Raw genomic sequence first — 23,260 nt, 5'->3', positions numbered from 1 at the left:
TTCTTTGTAGTGCTTGATGGTTTTTGTGACTGCACTTGGGGACACTATTAAAGTTTTCACAATTTTTCGGACTGACTGACCTTCATTTCTTAAAGTAATGATGGCCACTCGTTTTTCCTTACTTAGCTGCTTTTTTCTTGCCATAGTACAAATTCTAACAGTCTATTCAGTAGGACTATCAGCTGTGTATCCACCTGACTTCTCCACAACGCAACTGATGGTCCCAACCCCATTTATAAGGCAAGAAATCCCACATATTAAACCTGACAGGGCACACCTGCGAAGTGAAAAACATTTCAGGTGACTACCTCTTGAAGCTCATCAAGAGAATGTCAAGAGTGTGCAAAGCAGTAATCAAAGCAAAAGGTGGCTACTTTGAAGAACCTAGAATATGACATATTTTCAGTTGTTTCACACTTTTCTGTTATGTATATAATTCCACATGTGTTAATTCATAGTGTTGATGCCTTCAGTGTGAATCTACAATTTTCATAGTCATGAAAATAAAGAAAACTCTTTGAATGAGAAGGCGTTTCCAAACTTTTGGTCTGTACTGTATACATAGTCCTCATGTTGTATATATGGAAATACATTAATTGGATCCATCCGCATTTTACTAGTCTCTAGGATACCTAATGATCCCTCCCCTATAAATATGAAGGTGATCAGCAATACTGTCCACCACTGATGAAGGTGCAAGAGTGCACTGAAATGCATTTGGTTACATGAGAGACAGTATTTGTGTCCATAATAGTCCAATGGTTAAGGATCTTTACAAAGAAAATTTCCAGCACATAGCCATCTAATAGAGCCGTCCGCAAACAGCTGACGTAACTGCTCAGCTGATCGCAGCAATACAGACATTCTTCCAGTCACGTGGGACGCAATCACCCATACCACGGGATGGAGCAAGAGACGCCAGGAGCTCAGGACGCCGCAGTGGAAAGAGCTTCGAGGGAGCATCGAGCCATCGAGACACGTGCGCACTCACAACGCTACTCAGGACCGGATCATTGCCCATACCACCAAGGTACCGCCAGCACAGAATACTTGCAGCCGCCACCTGAGACCCACAACTAACGTAGGTAAGACTGTTCCATAACTTATACGGCTGCCATTATTGTAGCCAGGACATAAAAGAAGGACAGCAATACCCATGATAAGAACAGTATATTTTACCTACGGTTTTTACTCTTATATATTGTGCACATTTATGTATTTTTAGCAAGACCTCTATACAGACTGATCACCTGTATAGGTGGGCAATCTGCACCATATAGTGATATATATATATATATAGTCCAATTGACTACCTATATCTCAACACCACATTAACCCAGTTGAAAGACCTACTTGTGGTTCTACCTACCACTTAGTGGTGTATATTTTATATTTAATTAATAAATAATCTTTTATATACCAAATCTGCATTGATCCATACCTACTATCTATATACCCAGTCATTTGAGTGCCCTCCACCCCATTAATCTTCTATAGTGTATCCAATATTTTGGCAATAGGCAGTGGCGTTGCTAGGGCTGGTGTCACCCAGTGCGGTAGAAAATGGTGTCACCCCCGGAAGCAATAATTTTTTAGTCATATAACCAATAATTTAGTTATATAATGTGGTACAATAATTTAGGCTACTTTCACACTAGCGTTCGGGTGTCCGCTTGTGAGCTCCGTTTGAAGGCTCTCACAAGCGGACCCGAACGCATCCGTCCAGCACTAATGCATTCTGAGTGGACGCGGATCCGCTCAGAATGCATCAGTCTGGCAGCGTTCAGCTTCCGCTCCGCTCAGCAGGCAGACATCTGAACGCTGCTTGCAGCGTTCGGGTGTCCGCCTGGCCGTGCGGAGGCAAGCGGATCCGTCCAGACTTACAATGTAAGTCAATGGGGACGGATCCGTTTGAAGATGACACAATATGGCTCAATCTTCAAACGGATCCGTCCCCCATTGACTTTACACTACGTGCAGAATTATTAGGCAAATGAGTATTTTGACCACATCATCCTCTTTATGCATGTTGTCTTACTCCAAGCTGTATAGGATCGAAAGCCTACTACCAATTAAGCATATTAGGTGATGTGCATCTCTGTAATGAGAAGGGGTGTGGTCTAATGACATCAACACCCTATATCAGGTGTGCATAATTATTAGGCAACTTCCTTTCCTTTGGCAAAATGGGTCAAAAGAAGGACTTGACAGGCTCAGAAAAGTCAAAAATAGTGAGATATCTTGCAGAGGGATGCAGCACTCTTAAAATTGCAAAGCTTCTGAAGCGTGATCATCGAACAATCAAGCGTTTCATTCAAAATAGTCAACAGGGTCGCAAGAAGCGTGTGGAAAAACCAAGGCGCAAAATAACTGCCCATGAACTGAGAAAAGTCAAGCGTGCAGCTGCCAAGATGCCACTTGCCACCAGTTTGGCCATATTTCAGAGCTGCAACATCACTGGAGTGCCCAAAAGCACAAGGTGTGCAATACTCAGAGACATGGCCAAGGTAAGAAAGGCTGAAAGACGACCACCACTGAACAAGACACACAAGCTGAAACGTCAAGACTGGGCCAAGAAATAGCTCAAGACTGATTTTTCTAAGGTTTTATGGACTGATGAAATGAGAGTGAGTCTTGATGGGCCAGATGGCTGGATTGGTAAAGGGCAGAGAGCTCCAGTCCGACTCAGACGCCAGCAAGGTGGAGGTGGAGTACTGGTTTGGGCTGGTATCATCAAAGATGAGCTTGTCGGGCCTTTTTGGGTTGAGGATGGAGTCAAGCTCAACTCCCAGTCCTACTGCCAGTTTCTGGAAGACACCTTCTTCAAGCAGTGGTACAGGAAGAAGTCTGCAAGGTAAGAAAAACATGATTTTCATGCAGGACAATGCTCCATCACACGCGTCCAAGTACTCCACAGCGTGGCTGGCAAGAAAGGGTATAAAAGAAGAAAATCTAATGACATGGCCTCCTTGTTCACCTGATCTGAACCCCATTGAGAACCTGTGGTCCATTATCAAATGTGAGATTTACAAGGAGGGAAAACAGTACACCTCTCTGAACAGTGTCTGGCAGACTGTGGTTGCTGCTGCACGCAATGTTGATTATGAACAGATCAAAACACTGACAGAATCCATGGATGGCAGGCTTTTGAGTGTCCTTGCAAAGAAAGGTGGCTATATTGGTCACTGATTTTGTTTTTGTTTTGTTTTTGAATGTCAGAAATGTATATTTATGAATGTTGAGATGTTATATTGGTTTCACTGGTAAAAATAAATAATTGAAATGGGTATATATTTGTTTTTTGTTAAGTTGCCTAATAATTATGTACAGTAATAGTCACCTGCACACACAGATATCCCCCTAAAATAGCTAAAACTAAAAACAAACTAAAAACTACTTCCAAAAATATTCAGCTTTGGTATTAATGAGTTTTTTGGGTTCATTGAGAACATGGTTGTTGTTCAATAATAAAATTAATCCTCAAAAATACAACTTGCCTAATAATTCTGCACTCCCTGTACATTGAAAGTCTGGACGGATCCGTCTAAGGCCATTTTCACACTTAGAAATATTTTAACAATATAATTTAGACAGATCCGTACTGAACGGAGCCGCCGCCTGCATTATATGAGCGGATCCGTCTGAGACGGATCCGCTCTGAACGCAAGTGTGAAAGTAGCCTAAGTTAATAATAATTTAGTTATATAATGTGGTACATAATGTGGGCAAAATATACCTAATTACATACCATTCCCAATACATAAACTTATTTTTATGTGAAAAATGGCTATTTTTTTTAAAAAGTGATACACTTTGGTGCCAGGTGGTGTACCATAATAAAAATGCCAGGGTACACCCCCTGGCACCAAAGAGTATCACTAATAAAAATGTAAAATAGCCTTTTTTCACATAAAAATAAGTTTATTTATTGGGAATGTTATGTAATTAGGTATATTTTGCCCACATTAGTACTGTGGGACTCTTTGGTTATTATATATAAATATAGGGGACACGTACTGTGCAGTAAAAATATTGCTATTGCCAAAGTCAGGAGGTAGGCAGGCTGGCAGCTCCAACAGCCCTCCGATGCGGCGCTTGCAGGAGTGTCACTGTACGGGCCTGCGCACTGGATATTCCGATGCTTCTGCTAGTAATCGGAAAACCAGTGCGCAGGCGCGAACACCCAGATCCTCGGCACAGGCGCAGGATTTGGCCACTGGAGGAGGACGACAAGCTGAAGACACTGGGTGGGCCGCCTGTGTGAGTGAGTCACTGCTGTCACGCGGACGTGACCAGGGCAGGTGCAAGGATTTTTTGGCAACACAAGCGAAGCTACATCTCGGCGACCCCCCCGCCCGCAGCTCACCTGGTCCTGGTTCTGTCTGCAGCAGCTGGCTTCTCCTCTGTGTGGTCCTGGTATCTTCGCTCTGCTTCAATCGCTGGTTTGAGGACTGTACTTTTCACCCTATAAGACGCACATAGGTTTTAGAGGAGTATAATAAGAAACAATATTTTCCATTATACCTCAGGTCAGACCCCCAATGTTAATCATACCTCAAATCAGCCCCCATATCAGCCGTCAGCCCCCATCTATCATACCCCTCATGTCAGCCATCATGCCCTCATGTCAGCCGTCAGCACCCCATCCATCATGCCCATGACAGCCGTCATGCCCCATCCATCATGCCCATGTCAGCTGTCAGCCCCCATCCATCATGCCCCCCATGTCAGCCGTCAGACCCCATCCATCATGCCCCCCATGTCAGCCGTCAGCCCCCATGTCAGCTGTCAGCCCCCTGTCCATTATGCTCCCTAATGGGGGACAATGTTGGAGTCTGCACCATCAGGTGCGGTGACATGATGACCGACAATGTTGGAGGGGGGTGGCACACTTCTTTTCTTCCCCTCCAGGCTCCATAGCATGGACACGTTGTACATTTTGTCCCCCATCTCTTCTCTCCCCCTCTTTTACAATACAGCCCCCCCCCCCACCCCTCCAATCAACTCAGCAGCTCCTCTGGGCTGAGAATGATCAGTAGTACTGTACCTGATATATCACTGGGGTCTGGCTGGAGTGGGGTCGGGTCCTGGCTCCAGTCTCAGCCTTAAGTTGTCTTCTCCAGTCCAGCAGGGTCGGCCAACAAGTCGTGCCTCACTCGGTCTTCTCTGTGTTCTTCTGCTGCCAGCCTGGAGAGGCAGCTTTACAGGCCACAGCAGAGCAGCTCCACCTCCTCGCCTCCCTCCATCCAGAGTCCTCCAGACACCTGCACAGGCGCTGCCATCCGCCGTGGCCCCACTGACGGACTCAGTCACGCCTCCTTGGGCCTGAGCACCGCACGGCACACACGTAGGCTGGCACGTAGGCTTACACAATTTAGAGATGGGAAGTTCGGATCTTTTTCATGAATCGGATTTTCGGTTCACTTCCTGAGCCGGCAGAAGCAAGTGAACTGAAGATCAATGCGCATGAGTCGGCTCTCAAGTGAACCGAAGGTCTGGAGGGACTCGCTCCTGGCAAACACAGCTCTGCTGCAGTGAATGCAGTGGAGCAGACTGATGTAATTACACTGTATAGTTATTGCAGGGATTTAGATAATTGTCTAAGAGTTTATTAGTTAAAAGAATCCTGTCACCGAGTCCCTGCCAGGCTTCCTACTCTGCTACAAGCATCCTATACACACACAGTTACACACACAGCTCTGCTACATGCAATCTATACCCCCCTATAGCACCCTATACACACACAGCTCTGCTACATGCAATACACCCCCCCCCCCCCCTGTCAGGGGACAGGGAGCCGCAGAGCAGGGAGCCTGGCAGGGACTCAGTGACACGATTCTTTTAACTAATAAACTCAGACGATTCTCTGAGTCCCTGCGACTCCCCCTGTGCTGTGAGTCAGTGCTGGACTGCTGGCTGCCTCTGATTGGTTGGAGGGCGGGAGGGGCGGGGCTAGCTTCCACTCTCGGCTCCTATTACACTGCCTGCTGCTGCCTCTAGCCTATCTGACTGAGCCGTTTTCACTCGATCAGCTCAGTCAGAATACACATAGTAAGTCAGTCCGGCGGCCGGTGGGGGCGGGTGACACCCCATCAGACTGGTGTCACCAGGTGCGGCCCGCACCCCCCTTGCAACGCCACTGGCAATAGGTGCTGCCATTTGGAGAGAGCACCTATCCGTGAATTGCTGACAGTGGAGCCTCTGTAATCTTCTATTTACCACTATAATTCTTTAGCTGCCAATGCAAATAAGATTAGAGGGGTTGTCTCATCACAGACATTGATGGCATATCACTAGGATACGCCAACAATGTCAGATAGGTGCAGGTCTCACCTCTGTGACCAGCTCCTATCTCCAGAACAGGCCTCCCAAAGTGAAAGAGAGCACATTGCGCAAGCGCAGCCACCCTCCATTCACTTCTATGGGAGTTCTGAAAATAGCCGGGTGCTGGCTAGGCTATTTTAGCCTAGTCCTACAGTTGTGAATGGAGAGATGGTCATGCATGTGTGGGGTGCTCCTAATTAATTTCTATGGAAGTTCCTAAAATTGCCATCTCGGCTATTATCGGAACTCCCACAGAAGTGAAAAAAGGGCATGCATATGTAATGTGCTCTGGGGGGCCCTTTCTGGAGATAGGAGTGGATCCTAGCAGTATGCCACTGCTAAGATTAAGCAAGATTACGCAACCCCTTTAATGTATGAGTTTTTTGTTATATATCTATCTACAGTTTATTTCAAAAACACACTGCAGATTTGCATATCAATTTGTAATTATAGACGTTTACACATCAGCGGAACAGGAGAGCCTTCAACCACAAAGAAGATCAAACAATTTACCCACAGTAAAGTTAATCAATTCACCCACAGTAAAGTTAATCCTTTTCTTTGCATTTTACACGTCCATTTGATGATCTTAAATGGTTTTAAAATTTCTAATATTTATGGCATATCAACTGGACACAGCATAAAAAAAAATACAAATACTGGGCTCACTAATGATCCTCAAGAACAAGGGCGCTGGAAAGACCCTTTAATAACTTGCATAAATAAATTCACTGGTCTTCAATCATTTGGCAAGAATCTGCAAACCACAGATCCGCAAAATAATGACACGATCTATGGGCATGCTGCAATTTCATTATAGAAATGCCCATTCTTGTCTGCAAAACAGACATGGATATTTTGACGACCATATAAATGAACGGGCTTGCGTGCAATTCAGAAAAATGCAGATCAGATACGGATGCAAAATACAGTCAAGTGCATAAGGCCTAAAAGCTTTAAAATGTGTGTCAAAAACCTACACTTTTGTTTTTAGCCCATCTACTCACTTAATAACTATACTGTGAGAAGTGAAAAGTGAAGTATCCCCTAGAGACTCTGTTAACTGTGTTCCAGGCACAACATATATGATTCAGGACACATCCCAGATTACACCCCTGAACTAATTCAGATGCCAAACCAGATCCCTTAATAAGGCCTCTTTCACACACACGTAAGGGCTCCGTGCCTGTGCTGGAGACCGCATACGGCGGTTCCGCAATACACGGGTCACCAGCCGTGTGCATTCTGCATCATGGATGCGGACCCATTCATTTGAATGGGTCCGCAAATCCGGAGATGTGGTGTGGAACGGAAACACTGAGTGCTTCTGTGGTGTTCTGTTCCGTGCTTCCGTTCCACAAAAGGATAGAACTTGTTCTATCTTTTTGCGGAACGGATGGATCGCGGACCCCATTCAAGTGAATGGGTCTGCAATCCGCATGCAGCTTCCCCATGGTCGGTGCCCGTGCATTGCGGACTGCAATTTGCGGTCCGCAGCATGTTCGTGTGAAAGAGGCCTAATTCAGAGCAGACCCATACATTTAATACACACCCCAAAATAGGACCTAAAAATGAATTCAGACCCCAGACTAGACCCCTAAAATTAATCATACAAAAGACCAGTCTCTAAAATTAATTCAGGAACCAGAACAGCCCTTCAGCTTTTTTTTTTTTTATTTGCACCCCAGCCAGCTGTAACTCTGGAAAAATCCATACTCACCTGATTTCCCGACAATCTGTTCTTGCTCCCTGACTCTCTTCACTGGTGTTTCAGTCCGCATCTGTCAATTTACAAACGGACAGGGTAACATGCACTGCTGCAGTCGATAACTGACCTCAGCAATGATATGTTCCCATGCGGCAGGCGACCTAGCAGTGATTTAGGACACATTACCATTGGGCCTTTCATTCTGCAGATCTGGATGTAAAATTCATGGCCCATATACATTTGGAAATGCAGTGCAGAGATATTATAAAAGTATTTTTTATCATACAGTTAGGTATATTATATATGAAAAATAAAGTTGTTTTATTACTACTGCTATTACTACAACAAAATACTATCAACATAAACTGTAGACATAGATAAATCAAGTTTATTAATATACTGAGGACAATATTTTAACCATGACTTATCAATAAAGAATAGACCGATGGATTAGGCCTTGGAGTGTACTTCAATTAAAATATAGTACTGCTCTTTTAACAGTAGTATATCTCCCATTAGCTTATCATAAAGATCATGTATTATTTACTTAATGTCCATTATAAAGCACTTTAAACACAAGGGGGTCTTTATTCAATATCTTAGAGATGTAAGACTGGATATTTTTCCGCCCTGCTTAACATCTATAACTTGGTTATAGTTAATATGTCGCTGCAATGAAATAACATCAATATGACAGGCCAATAAACACAGGGAGCAAAATAGAAGCACCATATTAAGGTGTCCATAGCATCCCTCACCCTAAAGCTTCTGCACTGTGGTCTTAGGGCCAAAATGTTTTCTTTTATTGTGCATACTAAAATAAACCTATTCTCCAAACATTTTTTGCCTTGAGAAATACAGCAGAGATTCATCCCTGATGCCCTCCAGTTCAGCCACAGAAATAACGATCATGTTTGGCTTATTTAGTGGTTTCCACATTCATGCCTGCTGGAGAACTGAGGGTAGAGGTGTGGGCTGTGGTTTGTCTGTTCAAATCCAAGTATTAGATGAAGCTTAGTGGTTCTCTCTTTAAAAGAAAATCAAAATTAAAATAAAACGCGATTCTATATGAAATATCTTCTTGATCCTCATCTCGAAAGCTTACGTTTCTTTCAAAAGAAGTCTTTTCCATATACACCAGTCAAGGATAAGCACAATGTACACTGGCATCTTTTCTTTTTATAATGGTTTATAAAAAATGGACCAAAAACAGATGATAGGACTCCATGCTAGAAGATTGCTTCTTTCCTTGTGGTTTTTTTCTCATTATGACTTTGGATTTAAAAACCCAGACTGATCTGCTTTTGAACATGAAGTCTCAGCAGCTCTACAAACATGTAAAATGTGCTCTAAGCATGTATTTTATGGCACTGGAATAAATAAAAATTGCACCACAAGATATAGTGCAAGCTGCAGGCAGCAGATTATAGAGCAGGAGGAGCTGAACAGAGTGATATGTAGTTTTGTGGGAGAGATTCAGTAAAACCTGCAGTTTATTCATTTTAAACCTCTTTTTTTCTGACTTCAATTATACATGAAAAGGTCTTATTATGATTGATTGTATTCTACACTCCGCATAATTGAAAGTACAACAATTGAAACTACAACAAGAAGGGCAATCCATAAGATTATGCAAATTGAGGAAGTAGCAGGTGTTGCCAAGATCTCCAGATAATCAAATTTCAAGCACCTAGCTTCAATTTGTGGAAGCAGGAGGGACATAAAAACCAGAAAGCAAAGTTTTTCACCCTCCTGAAACCTCAAAAACTGGATCAAGTCTTGTGAGGTGATTGTGGGATACCTCCTGTTTGTCGACATGCCGGTTATCACCACTTTGTCAAAAACTGTGAGAATTATTTAATTAAGAGACCCTGGTTTATCCCAATGGTAGCTTATTATCACCTAGGACGAGATGTCAGTACTGTTTAACACTGTATGTCCCAGAGATTGGGAGAAGAACGATGAACTAAATGACAGCAAGAGTTGCACAGAGGTGAACCTCTGCATAGATGGAGCATCTGATTAGAATAATGAGGCATAGTGATCCATTCTATACGGCAAGTGAAATTTGATGTCACGTCCCAAGCCTAGGGCGGCAAACAGTGTCTAAACAAACCATCAAAAGGCGTTTGCACGACATTGGGCTATGTGCCAGATGTCCAGCTACAGGCATTCCATTTACTTCATACCACCGCTTTCAAAGGCTATCATGATGCCCAGCAAGACAGCAATGGCAGCTGGAATGTAGGTTTATCCTCTTCAGCAATGAGTCCTGCTTTTGTCTCGGATGCAATGATAGCTGGAGAATGGTCTGGAGACCACATGGGCAACATCATGAAAAGGCCTTTCATGGGAAAGTGACACCAGTCCTATTATTGGGATTATAGTGTGGGGTGGCATAATGTACAGTAGCTGGAATCCACTAGTCTTTATTTCAGGTACACTAACAGATCAGCAGTACATTGATTTGGTCATGGAACCAGTAGTATGGATATTTCCCAAAAATGTTCCAGAAGCCATTTTTCAACAGGACAGCTTGTTCCTCATACTACTGTGAGCAGCCTACATGGCCTAAGGATGCTATCACAGCCTGCAGCATCTCCAGATTTGTCTCCTGTTAAGCACAACTGGGACGTTATTGGTCAGCAACCGCAAAGGGAGCTGCAAGCAGTGGATCTTGATGATGTGCATGCCCAAGTGCAATCAGAACATTCCTCCGACAACCATTATTATTAATAGCATGCCAAGCATGTGTATTTCTGTGCATTGCACTCATACTCAGTGCTGAATAAATTGAGATGTTTTCACTGAGTAGTTTCCATTTTTATGAGTTGCATATCATTAACATGTCTATCAATTATGTGATTTCCATAATACCTTGACCTTTCCTTCTTGGTGTTGCAATTTCAATGTTGAGGCGCATACGTGTAAGTTTATGTGTATACGGGGAACTGTCAGTCACTGAGAGCTTAGAAAAAGCAGAGATATAAATGTGTAAATTACAAGTTTTTAAAAAATTTGTTCCCACAAAACTTCTCCTGCTTTATAATATGATACCTGCAGATTGCATTTTGTGGCCACAGGTCCTCTTTAAAGGGGCTCAGCCACCTCCAAAATCAGTTTCAAAGTAAGGGGAGATGAAATATAACTATACCATTTTTGCGAAAATCCATTCCTATAATCCTAATGGTTTATTTTGATTTTATGCAAATAAGTTTTTGATGCTCATGCACCATGTGCAGGGAACCTGGCTTCCCCTGTGTCATCGTTATTGGCTCTAATCTCTCAGGTACTGTTAATTAAAAAGAGGGAGGCACTGGACAGAATTACTGGCAGAGAGATGGTGCACCACACAACACCCATGGTGCACAGAAGACCTTATTTGCAAAAAAAACAAATGCTTAGGTCTCATGCACACAATATATCTGTTTTTGCAGTCCGCAAATCGAGGAGCCATTCCGTTTTATGTTAGAAATGACTATTCTTGTCTGCAAATGGACAGGAATAGGACATGTTCTAATTTTTTTTTTGCAGAGCTGCGGAACGGACATACTATATTTTAATAAATTCTCGTGTGAACCCAACCTTGGAAAAGTAATTCACATATTAAAGCTCATAACTGTTCATTTGTTGTGTTTTTTTTACACATTTCTACCCATATTCTATGGAATAAACAATACATTTGTAATAACAAATTGCCTATAAAATGGATTATGTGCACATTGAAAGAGTGTTTCAAATTTACAAACTTAATTAATTTTTTAACCAGATGGAAGATGAACCCTTGGCCCTATAAGGCTGGGTTTCCACATTTAGGTTTTTTTTTAGTGCAGTTTTTGAAACCAAAACTAGGAGTGGATTCAAAAGAAGTAGAAGACGTTCCTTTATACTTGATTTCCATTTATGATTTGTTCCAGGCTTCTTAACTGGGGTTAAAATTAGGGATCGACCGATTATCGGTTTTACTGATATTATCGGGTGATATTCTGAATTTTGCCGCTATACCGATAACGCATGGGGAACACAGATCGCGCTGCTTTCAGCTCTCTCCGTGTTCCCTCAGCAGCACAGGGGAGAAGGAAGCATTGCGTCCCTCCCCCCTGTGCTGCTGCTGCGCTGCCACCAATGAGAGGAGGGAGGACAAGAGGAGGGGAGGGGCTGTGGCCACTGCGCCACCTATTAACCGCCTCCGGACCGCCTAACGCAAATGTGCGGTCCGGAGGCGGAAGCGCTGCGCACAGTCACGCATATACGCGTCATCTCGCGAGATGACGCGCTATGCCGGCCCGCGCAGTTCGGGCCAGCATTTCGTCGAGGAGTAATTCGTCATCAGCTTGCCAGCCAATGATCGCGGCTGGCAAGCTGATGATTTTTAAAAAATCCAATCAGAGTGCCAGATAGCAGATCATATTTGTAAATATGATCTGTTATATGGCTGCCTGCTCCTCTGCTGGTTCTTTTCGTTGGTTGGATCCAGCAGAGGAGCAGGCTACACAGTGAGTACACCAAACACCTCATACTAGCCCCAGATCACCCCCCTGAACCCCAACTGACCCTTTGATCACCCCTTTGTCAATCACTAGTGAAAGGAAAAAAGTGATCAGTGTAAACTGTCACTTTTTTTTTTCACTGGTATTGACCGTTAGGTTTTAGGTATAGTTTAGGCCCCTTGGTTAGGTAGTTTAGGGATCGGTTAGCGCCCAGCCCACCGCACCGCAGTCACTGATTCGCTGATTAGCGTATCGCTAATCAGCATTTGTACTTTTATAGTATCTGGAAGTGATCAAAACGGATCACGGTCAGATCTATAATTGTATTAGTGTCACTTTAGTTCGCCCTCCACCCAAAACGCAGTGTTTGCCCGATCAGGCCTGATCGGTCGCCCACACGTGCGTTCACCCACGCCCGCCCCACCGCAGTGACAAAAAAAAAATTTTTTTTTTGATCACTGCACAATCACTTTACACGCGCTGCGGCGATAAAAAAATCTGTTTTGATATTTTTTTATCAACCGCAGCGGCCTCCGGTACTTCAATAGCCTCCCCTTTGTAAGACAGGCTTGCTTTTTTTTCTTGGGTAGTCTCAGGGAATACCCCTAAATTTAGTTGCCCAAAATGTCAAACAGGGGGTATTCTTCTGAAGAGGCCTACAGGCTTCTGACCCAGTCGGATGAGGAATGGGAACCCTCATCTGATGAATCCAGCGGGTCAGAATACGAACCTGTAGAAAGCAGTGGCTCTCTGACCCAAAGTTCGGACGAGGAGGCTGAGGTCCCTGATAGCACCAGGCGTACCCGGCCCCGTGTCGCTAGACCACAGGTTGCGCAGGATCCGCTTCAAGAGCAGCAGAGTGGGGTTGGTGCTGTCGGATTACGTGGTGAGGCATACACCAGCAGCCCAGCCCTCCCTGGACCTAGTACCAGCACTGCCGTAGAACATGGTGAAGTAGCGAGCACCAGAAGGGCAGTTGAAGCTGGTACGGTGGCACGTGCAGTAGTGACCCCGTCGCAGCCACCGCAAAGACGTGCCCGTAGAGCCCCTAGAATCCCTGAGGTGCTGGCAAACCCTGATTGGCAGTCCCCAACTTCAGCCGCACCTGTAGTTTTCCCTTTCACTGCCCAGTCTGGAGTTCGGGTTGAGACAGCTCAGATCGGTTCGGCCCTGGGATTTTTTGAGCTGTTCTTGACTGCGGATCTCTTAGACATAGTTGTGGCCGAAACAAACAGGTATGCCACACAATTTATAACCGCTAACCCGGGAAGCTTTTATGCCCAGCCTTTCCGGTGGAAACCAGTCCAAGTTTCTGAAATTAAAACTTTTCTGGGCCTCCTCCTCAACATGGGTCTAACTAAAAAGCATGAATTGCGGTCATATTGGTCCACGAACCCAATTCATCACATGCCCATGTTCTCTGCTGCTATGTCCAGGGCACGTTTTGAGGCCATCCTGCGTTTCCTGCACTTTAGCGACAACACCGCCTCCCGTCCCAGAGGCTACCCTGCTTTTGACCGGCTCCACAAAATTCGGCCCCTCATAGACCATTTCAACCAGAAATTTGCAGATTTGTATACCCCAGAGCAAAACATCTGCGTAGACGAGTCCCTGATACATTTTACCGGGCGCCTTGGCTTCAAACAATACATCCCAAGCAAGCGCGCCCGGTATGGGGTCAAATTGTATAAGCTCTGTGAAAGGGCCACAGGCTATACCCACAAATTTCGGATCTATGAGGGAAAAGATCAGACCCTGGAGCCGGTCGGTTGCCCTGACTACCTGGGGAGCAGTGGGAAGACAGTTTGGGACTTGGTGTCACCCTTATTCGGCAAGGGGTACCATCTTTATGTGGACAATTTTTACACAAGTGTGGCCCTCTTTAGGCATTTGTTTCTAGAACGGATTGGCGCCTGTGGCACCGCGCGAACTAGTCGCGCAGGCTTCCCCCAACGGCTCGTTACCACCCGTCTTGCAAGGGGGCAGAGGGCCGCACTGTGTAACGAAGAACTGCTCGCGGTGAAATGGAGAGACAAGCGTGACATTTACATGCTCTCCTCCATTCACGCAGACACGACAATACAAATTGAGCGAGCAACCCGTGTCATTGAAAAGCCCCTCTCAGTCCACGACTATAATTTGCTCATGGGAGGGGTGGACTTCAATGACCAGATGTTGTCTCCGTATTTAGTTTCCCGCAGAACCAGACGCTGGTATAAGAAGGTGTCTGTATATTTAATTCAATTGGCTCTGTATAATAGTTTTGTTCTCTACAGTAAGGCTGGGAGAACTGGATCCTTCCTCAAATTTCAGGAAGAGATCATCGAGAACCTCCTGTACCCAGGAGGTTCCGTGGCCCCATCCACCAGTGTAGTTAGCCGTCTACACGAGGGACATTTCCCCAATATCGTTCCTGGTACCTCAACCCGGCATACCTTGGGGTGTCTTTTTTCCAAAATGGGGTCACTTGTGGGGTAGTTATACTGCCCTGGCAATTTAGGGGCCCATATGTGTGAGAAGTACTTTGCAAACAAAATGTGTAAAAAATGCAAAGGAACCCACATTCCAAAGTGCACCTTTCGGATTTCACCGGTCATTTTTTACAGATTTTGATTGCAAAGTACTTCTCACACATATGGGCCCCTAAATTGCCAGGTCAGTATAACTACGCCACAAGTGACCCCATTTTGGAAAGAAGACACCCCAAGGTATTCCGTGAGGGGCATGGCGAGTTCCTAGAATTTTTTATTTTTTGTCGCAAGTTAGTGGAATATGAGACTTTGTAAGGAAAAAAGAGAAAAAAAACTAAATCATCATTTTCCGCTAACTTGTGACAAAAAAAAATAAAAATTCTAGGAACTCGCCGTGCCCCTCACGGAATACCTTGGGGTGTCTTCTTTCCAAAATGGGGTCACTTGTGTGCTGGGTGAGAAAAATATCTTGGTCAAATGCCAACTTTGTATAAAAAAATGGGAAAAGTTGTCTTTTGCAAAGATATTTCTCTCACCCAGCATGGGTATATGTAAAATGACACCCCAAAACACATTCCCCAACTTCTCCTGAGTACGGCGATACCAGATGTGTCACACTTTTTTGCAGCCTAGGTGGGCAAAGGGACCCACATTCCAAAGTGCACCTTTTGGATTTCACCGGTCATTTTTTACACATTTTGATTGCAAAGTACTTCTCACACATTAGGGCCCCTAAATTGCCAGGGCAGTATAACTACACCACAAGTGACCCCATTTTGGAAAGAAGACACCCCAAGGTATTCTGTGAGGGGCATGGTGAGTTCCTAGAATTTTTTATTTTTTGTCGCAAGTAAGGCCTCATGCACACGACCGTTTTTTTTTTAAGGTCCGCAAAAACGGGGTCCGTAGGTCCGTGATCCGTGACCGTTTTTTCGTCCGTGGGTCTTCCTTGTTTTTTGGAGGATCCACGGACATGAAAAATGAAAAAAAATCTAAGTCAAGTTTGCCATTGAAATGATAGGAAAAAACGGACACGGATCACGGACACGGATCACGGACACGGATGACAATCTTGTGTGCATCCGTGATTTTTCACGAACCCATTGACTTGAATGGGTCCGTGAACCGTTGGCCGTGAAAAAAATAGGACAGGTCCTATTTTTTTCACGGCCAGGAAACACGGATCACGGATGCAGCTGCCAAACGGTGCATTTTCCGATTTTTCCACGGACCCATTGAAAGTCAATGGGTCAGTGAAAAAAAACTGAAAACGGCACAACGGCCACGGATGCACACAACGGTCGTGTACATGAGGCCTTAGTGGAATATGAGACTTTGTAAGAAAAAAATAAAATAAAAAAATAATCATCATTTTCCGCTAACTTGTGACAAAAAAAAAAAAATCTATGAACTCACTATGCCCATCAGCGAATACCTTAGGGTGTCTACTTTCCGAAATGGGGTCATTTGTGGGGTTTTTCTACTGTTTGGGCATTGTAGAACCTCAGGAATCATGACAGGTGCTCAGAAAGTCACAGCTGTTTCAAAAAGCGGAAATTCACATTTTTGTACCATAGTGTGTAAACGCTATAACTTTTACCCAAACCATTTTATTTATTTTTTTTGCCTAAACATTTTTTTTTTATCAAAGACATGTAGAACAATAAATTTGGCGAAAAATTTATATATGGATGTCGTTTTTTTTGCAAAATTTTACAGCTGAAAGTGAAAAATGTCATTTTTTTGCAAACAAATCGTTACATTTTGATTAATAACAAAAAAAGTAAAAATGTCAGCAGCAATAAAATACCACCAAATGAAAGCTCTGTTAGTGAGAAGAAAAGGAGGTAAAATTCATTTGGGTGGTAAGTTGCATGACCGAGCGATAAACGGTGAAAGTAGTGTAGTGCAGAATTGTAAAAAGTGGCCTGGTCATGAAGGGGGTTTCAGCTAGCGGGGCTGAAGTGGTTAAGATACCTCTCTCATTAATTTATATACAGGAGGCGGGAGCTGGCTGCAGAATCATATAGTCGGCTCCCGACCTCTATGACAAGTAGCTGCGATCTGCGGTAGTTAACCCCTCAGGTGCCGCACCTGAGGGGTTAACTGCCGTGGATCGCAGCTAACGCTCATAGAGGTCACCCCCCCAACCCCCAGTATTAAAACATTGGTGGCGCAGGGCGTCCCCCCACGCAAACCCCAGTATTAATCAATGGTGCGCCCCCCCCCCCTCCCAAGCCCCCCAGTATTAATCATTGGTGGCAGTGGCCACAGGGTCCCCTCTCCCCTGGCTGCCATGGTAAGCTCCATGCTGCTGTGTGCACAAAGCACAGAGCAGCAGGAAGAGTGTGAAGTCCTATTCACCCTGATACAGATCTATAAGGGTGAATAGGACAAGGGTTCTAGTCCCTAAAGGGGCTGTTAGTAAAAAAAAAAAAACACACAAAAATATTAATTATAAATGAAAAAGAAAAAACTACACGTTAACAATAAACATATTCATTTTCAGCAGATTTGTGTAGGACTTTTTTTTTTTCAAAACTGAAAATTCACAGAATATCAGTATAAATTATCGGCTAACGGCCAGAGAGTTCATAGATCATCGGTATTGTCCCTAAAAAATCAATATCGGTTGATCCCTAGTTAAAATGAGACAGCTGAACCTCACCACAAAGAATCATGGTCACAAAAAGCTGATTTATCCATGTACAATACTGAGGTAGTGGACATCCCTCTGGAAAAGATAAGTAGACTAAATGGTTGGCAGGAGGGGCATTCATTTCCCATGAAATATGTGTCTGTATAGATGCTGGAAAATAAGCTATGAGTCACACTGGTGACGGGAGCTGGTGTCAGTAGGTGTATTCGCTGTACAATGCTGTGTAATAGGTATGTTCTATATAAATAAGGGGTAATAAATGATAATCTCATGTCTTCTATTACTATTGGGTTTCACCAATAAAAATGTAATTTTTAGAAAAATACATTTTAGTAGTCTTAGAACACAATTGAAGGTTATTATATAATAATGATTGAATTGCTCTGTGAATAGTTGTCAGCAGTCCACTGCTCTTTTCAATTTTCTGTTTATAATACAGGAAATGCCGAGACCATGATGAAAAGAAAACCAAATCATATTTATTCATGAAGCCATCTAAACTGAATTGATCCGTCTGACATATTGGCTGACTTCACTGTAGCTGGTTGGACTTGATTAAATGATTCTCTAGCTCGTACCATCCTGATTGCATTCAATTAGGCTCCAGCAAGTGGTTCGGTCCTCAGCGTTACCTCATATCCTATTCAATAATGTATGGGAACTATATGCCCTCAAAGTGCTGTTGTCTGTCTGACAGCTTCAATTATATATGATTTTTTTATAATCTCTAGAAGTATGAGCAGAACATTAATATTTGCCCTACTATCATGTAGAGAGACAGGAGGTAATATGAAGGGTGGTAGGTAAGGCACTCACATAATCTTACTCTGTTGGTCAAAACCAGCAGATTGTATTAGTAAAAATAACGACCTTCTCAGAATTTAAATAATTTTTCCTATCTTGAGCGTCGAAAAATGCAAATAAAAAGTGCAGAATGCAGATCAAAGTGGTATAAATATGCAATATTTTCTTTTATATGCTGGCCAAGTCAAAATGACCGCTTTGATAATATGGTCAATTGATCCTGCCATCGGTTTTGACCACCATAGATTTTTAACACTGCAAAATAGGTGTTAGGGTAGCAATAGGTGCTATATATATACCCATGCTATATACGTACTATGCTATATATGTACTCTACTGTATATAGAAACGTTCATTCATCAGGTGATCCGGTCTTTCATGCAGACACACTAATTAGCGTCTCTTGCCAGCTAATTGTTCTGTCTAAACAGCGATCTGCTGCCCAGAAACAATGCAGCTTTATGAGGATATGTGATCGCAATAGCGATCCCTCGTTCTCATAATGTGAACGAGGTCACTGCATTCACTGAACGAGCAGCAGACTGTCAGGAAAGAATGCTTCCTTCCTGACAATCGGCTGTTGAATCGGAGCGTCTAAACTCACCCTAAAGGGGTTGTCCCACGAAAAATATTCAACAGTTTTCAAACCAGCAACTGGATCTGAATACTTTTATAATTGCATGCAATTAGAAATTTATACTGGCCACCGAGTTATTCAATATAATGTATCTGTATGGCACCACCTGCTGTTTGTTCTTTGTCTTATTTCTTTGACCTGCGTACTGAGATGGCCGCACATGCTCAGTTTCATCCTTCAACTGCCTCCTGAGGTGTGATAGGGAGACCGTAGACACGCCCCCTTAGCTGCAGCAGAAAAGACACTCCCCTTGAGTTGTCAGCTTGATATCAATCTAGCAGAGCATTGAATGGGGAGGTCTCTGGATCCATGTGAGGTACAGGGCTGGTTCTAGCTTTGTTAGAAAGAGATTGTCATGCACAATGTAATGATTTTCATTTTTTATAATAGTCATGGGATAACCGCTTTAAGGCTAAATTGACACGTGTTGGAAGGGGTTGTTCTCATGTCCAGTCATTTAGACATTATTTATTTATTTATTTTAGGCACTTATATATTCTGCAGCACTTTATAGTCATTAGCATCAAGCTGTCCTTAATGGGGCTCACAATCTAAGTTCCCTATCAGTATGTGGGAGGAAACCAGACTAGGAAGGAAACTCACACAAAAACGGGAAGAACATATAAACTCCATGCAGATGTTGTCCATGGTCGCACCAGTGTGCCTAACCAGTGCTAACCACTGAGCAACATTGCTGTCTGTAATGACAGATCCTAAAAGAAGGAAAGGTGTTTGCATGTTCTGCTTCTCCCCAGAAATTCATATCCCTTTATATTTTTGTGAAAAGATATAAATGAGACAGATGACCCTTCCTAACCTTACTAAAGTGTACTGATATATCCTGTACTCAATTTTATGCAATTTATTACGTGTACTAGTTATGGAGGAGTCCATTTCCCCACACCACTTAGGCTACATTCAAATACCATTTTCAATACCATTGCAGTCAATGGTTCTATTCACACAGGCAGTTTTAACTAGCCTGTGAATATATAGTATATACAGCAGTGTACTGATACAGTCCTAATCAAAAGTTTAAGACCACTTGAAAAATGGCAAAAAAATCATATTTTACATTGTTGGATCTTAACAAGGTTCCAAGTAGAGCTTCAACATATAACAAGAAGAAATGAGAGTGAGAAAACATTTTTTGAGCATTCAATTAATTGAAAATAACGATTAAACTTAAAACAGGCTGGTTTTTCAGCTGATCCAAATTTTAGGACCACATGCCTTTAAAAGGCCAAATCTGTGCAAAGATGTGGATTCATTGTCATTTTCTGTCAGGTAGTCACACGTTGTGATGGCAAAGGCAAAAAAACTCTCCCTTTTTGAACGTGGTCGGGTTGTTGAACTGCATAAGCAGGGTCTTTCACAGCGCGCCATTACCATGATTGATCATGCTGTGTATGCCTCTGTCTGATCTTTCTATTATAGAATCATAGTGACTTTTTGTCAGTATGATTCTGTAACAGAAAGGTCAGGCAGAGGCATACATAGCATGATCAATCATGATAATGCCGTGTGCTTCTGTAATCTAGACCGCACAATCTCTCTCTCACACTAAGCGTGACTCCCGCAAGGGACACAGTGGTGTGAAAGAGCAGTTACTCACTTCAACGATCCCACGACACAAGTGGTCCGCTGGTTTCCGTTTCCCGGTCATAGCTCTTCAGGAAAGACAGAGTGAAAGGAAGCAGATTCTCACTCAACCAATCAAAGGTAGAGGGAGGTCACCATTGTGGTAAGTGACTCGGAGGGGGGACCAGGAAGTGCACACCAGCAGGGACTCAGTAAGCATCAGAACAGCAATGATGGTGGGGGACTGGTGAGTAATGCTTCTCATAATTGTTTTTAACCCATTATGCCCCTTATTAAAAAAAAATCATGCCAGACAAACCCTTTACCACTTGCTCAACTCTACCAAGTGTCTAGAATTATGAACCGGGTGTCGGACCCCCGCCGATCAGAAGCTGATGATCTATGCAGAGGATAGATTATCAGTTAAATGAAAGTGCAGAACCCCTTTAATGAATGTGCCCCATTATTTGTTCACATACAAATTTGCAATTCAAAGCATCAATATTTCTCGCTATAGGGCAGAATGGTTAGCTCTGGGGCCTTGAAGACTACACGACCAGTGGTAACTGTGAAAAGCCTGATCGTCCTTTTTGATCTGAAGTACATGGGTAAGGTAACCTTCTGCTTAGTTAGCGCCCAGACGGAAATGTACTTTGGTTATGTATTATTTTGTGCAGTGGATTCACCCTAGTGAATATTGAACTTAGATACCCTTTGGTGTTAATGAAGCAAATAAACCTTATCGGCTTTTAACCATTGATGTCTGTGTTTTGTGTCACTGCCGACTCTGCCCTTTAGGACAAATCCTGACACTGTATAATACGAAATTGCCAAAATGTTTCACAAAAATATCAATAATTTGTAGTGAGAAGCACAACAACAATAATACAGCGATGGGGAAAATTCTGTACAGCCAGGACACTCCAGGAGACAATTTGGCTTATTCAATTAATAAACAATAAGAAATTACATAAACATCAATAGAAATAACCCAAAATGTTATAAAACAAAAGCAAATTTCCACACTGGCCACCATTATCCTAATGTGTGCAGCTATGCAATAATAATATATAAATGCATTATTAATGCAATTATGCCAATCAATTATTGTATAGTCTTATTATCAGGATCAAGGTACAGACAATGACCAAACAAAAGCTTCTTGATTCATTTTGCTGTATACAATGCAAGTAGCCAAATGTGTATTTCATATTTAGTGGAAGGTAATAAAAAAACAAAATGTTAGACTAGTCAATGTAACAATGACATACCTTTACATGAGCAAGATACTGGTCACACTTCTCTTTCATATGGGTAAGCTGGAGTTTCTCACTCACATGAGCAACAGTTTCCCCAGATGACACCAAGAACACCCTGGGCTGATGACCACTTTCCCTTTTCACAATATCAGCAGTTAAATTGTACAATAATTCTGTAAGATACAGTCAATTGCAGAATTTGTCAGTTTGTGTAAACAAATCCATGTGTTTGTAGCCTACAAGTCTAAAATAACCACAGGTTCTGTCCATTTTCCAGATAGAACACTTAAGCTACTTTCAGAGGAGCGTGTTCACTTCAGGAAACATGCTCAGTGTGGGAGCTGTATTTCATGTTATGAACACTGCTCATCTGAAATGGATTCACAGCATCATAACCATGACTCTACTGAATTGTAGTCACGTAATGCTATGACTACAGTTCAGCAGACTGGAATTCACAACATAATAAACCATTATGATGCTGAAAATCCACTTCAGATGAACACCATAACGGGAAATACAGCTCCCACACGGAGTGAACATGCTGGTCTGAAACTAGCCTTATGGTATAGAGAGTTCAATAACTAAAGGCTATAGGGTTCCTGTTTATGGCCAATTTAATAAAACTTTTTTTTTCTCCCTGGCTGTGACACTCTCAGCTGTGAATGGATCGTGGCACAGCCAGGGAGAAGGAGACGCGATATTTAAAAAAATCAGGCAGGGTGGCAGCATCAGCATCGGGTACCCTGCAAGTAAAGGTATTTATCTCCATTAATACAAAACTATGAAATGTCCTCTTTAAGTAGCTTTGTTTATTCCCTTATAAAGCGCCTCGTGTGTGTGGCTGTATGACAGTTTTATGGCACTTTATACAAGAAGCGCTCACCATTTATTGTTGTGTGAAGCCACAACAACTGTATGATGCTTTTGCTGGTATTCTCCCGTACAGCATGTGGGGTCATGTACTGCTGCCAAGGTTCCTTTTCTCTGCCCCAGATGCGGCAAGAGAGATAAAGTATTGGAGATAAAAAATAGTGATTTTTCTGAACCTTTTTTGTCGGCGCTGAAAACAGGAGGCAATGTTCCGCGTAATTTGTATAAAAGAAAGTTGATTTTTATTCTTTTGTCAACGCGTTTCAAGGGCGCACAGCCCTCTTCATCAGGACAATAAAAGTACTTTTATTGTCCTGATGAAGAGGGCTGTGCGCGGAACATTGCCTCCTGTTTTCAGCGCCGACAAAAAAAGTTCAGAAAAATCACAATTTTTTATCTCCTATGTTATTTAGTTGCCACTTGTAATCTTGGTAGGAGATACACCTATCACAGC

At 43.0% G+C, this 23,260-nt stretch overlaps 1 protein-coding gene across 2 annotated transcripts in view; it reads right to left on the bottom strand.

Moving 5' to 3' along the window:
* ITGA9 (integrin subunit alpha 9) overlaps positions 1 to 23,260 on the bottom strand; it is a 459,851-nt gene that overhangs the window by 298,983 nt on the left and 137,608 nt on the right. For both annotated transcript variants that reach the window (XM_044293305.1, XM_044293304.1), the window contains exon 15: positions 21,946 to 22,106. In XM_044293305.1, coding sequence (XP_044149240.1) covers positions 21,946 to 22,106 — 161 coding nt within the window. The remainder of the gene's footprint in view (positions 1 to 21,945; positions 22,107 to 23,260) is intronic.

Source organism: Bufo gargarizans, chromosome 5 (assembly GCF_014858855.1).
Source record: "Bufo gargarizans isolate SCDJY-AF-19 chromosome 5, ASM1485885v1, whole genome shotgun sequence".
Classification (NCBI taxonomy): domain Eukaryota; kingdom Metazoa; phylum Chordata; class Amphibia; order Anura; family Bufonidae; genus Bufo; species Bufo gargarizans.
The sequence above is the reverse complement of the archived record's forward strand: the minus strand, read 5'-3'. Positions and strand labels throughout refer to the sequence as shown.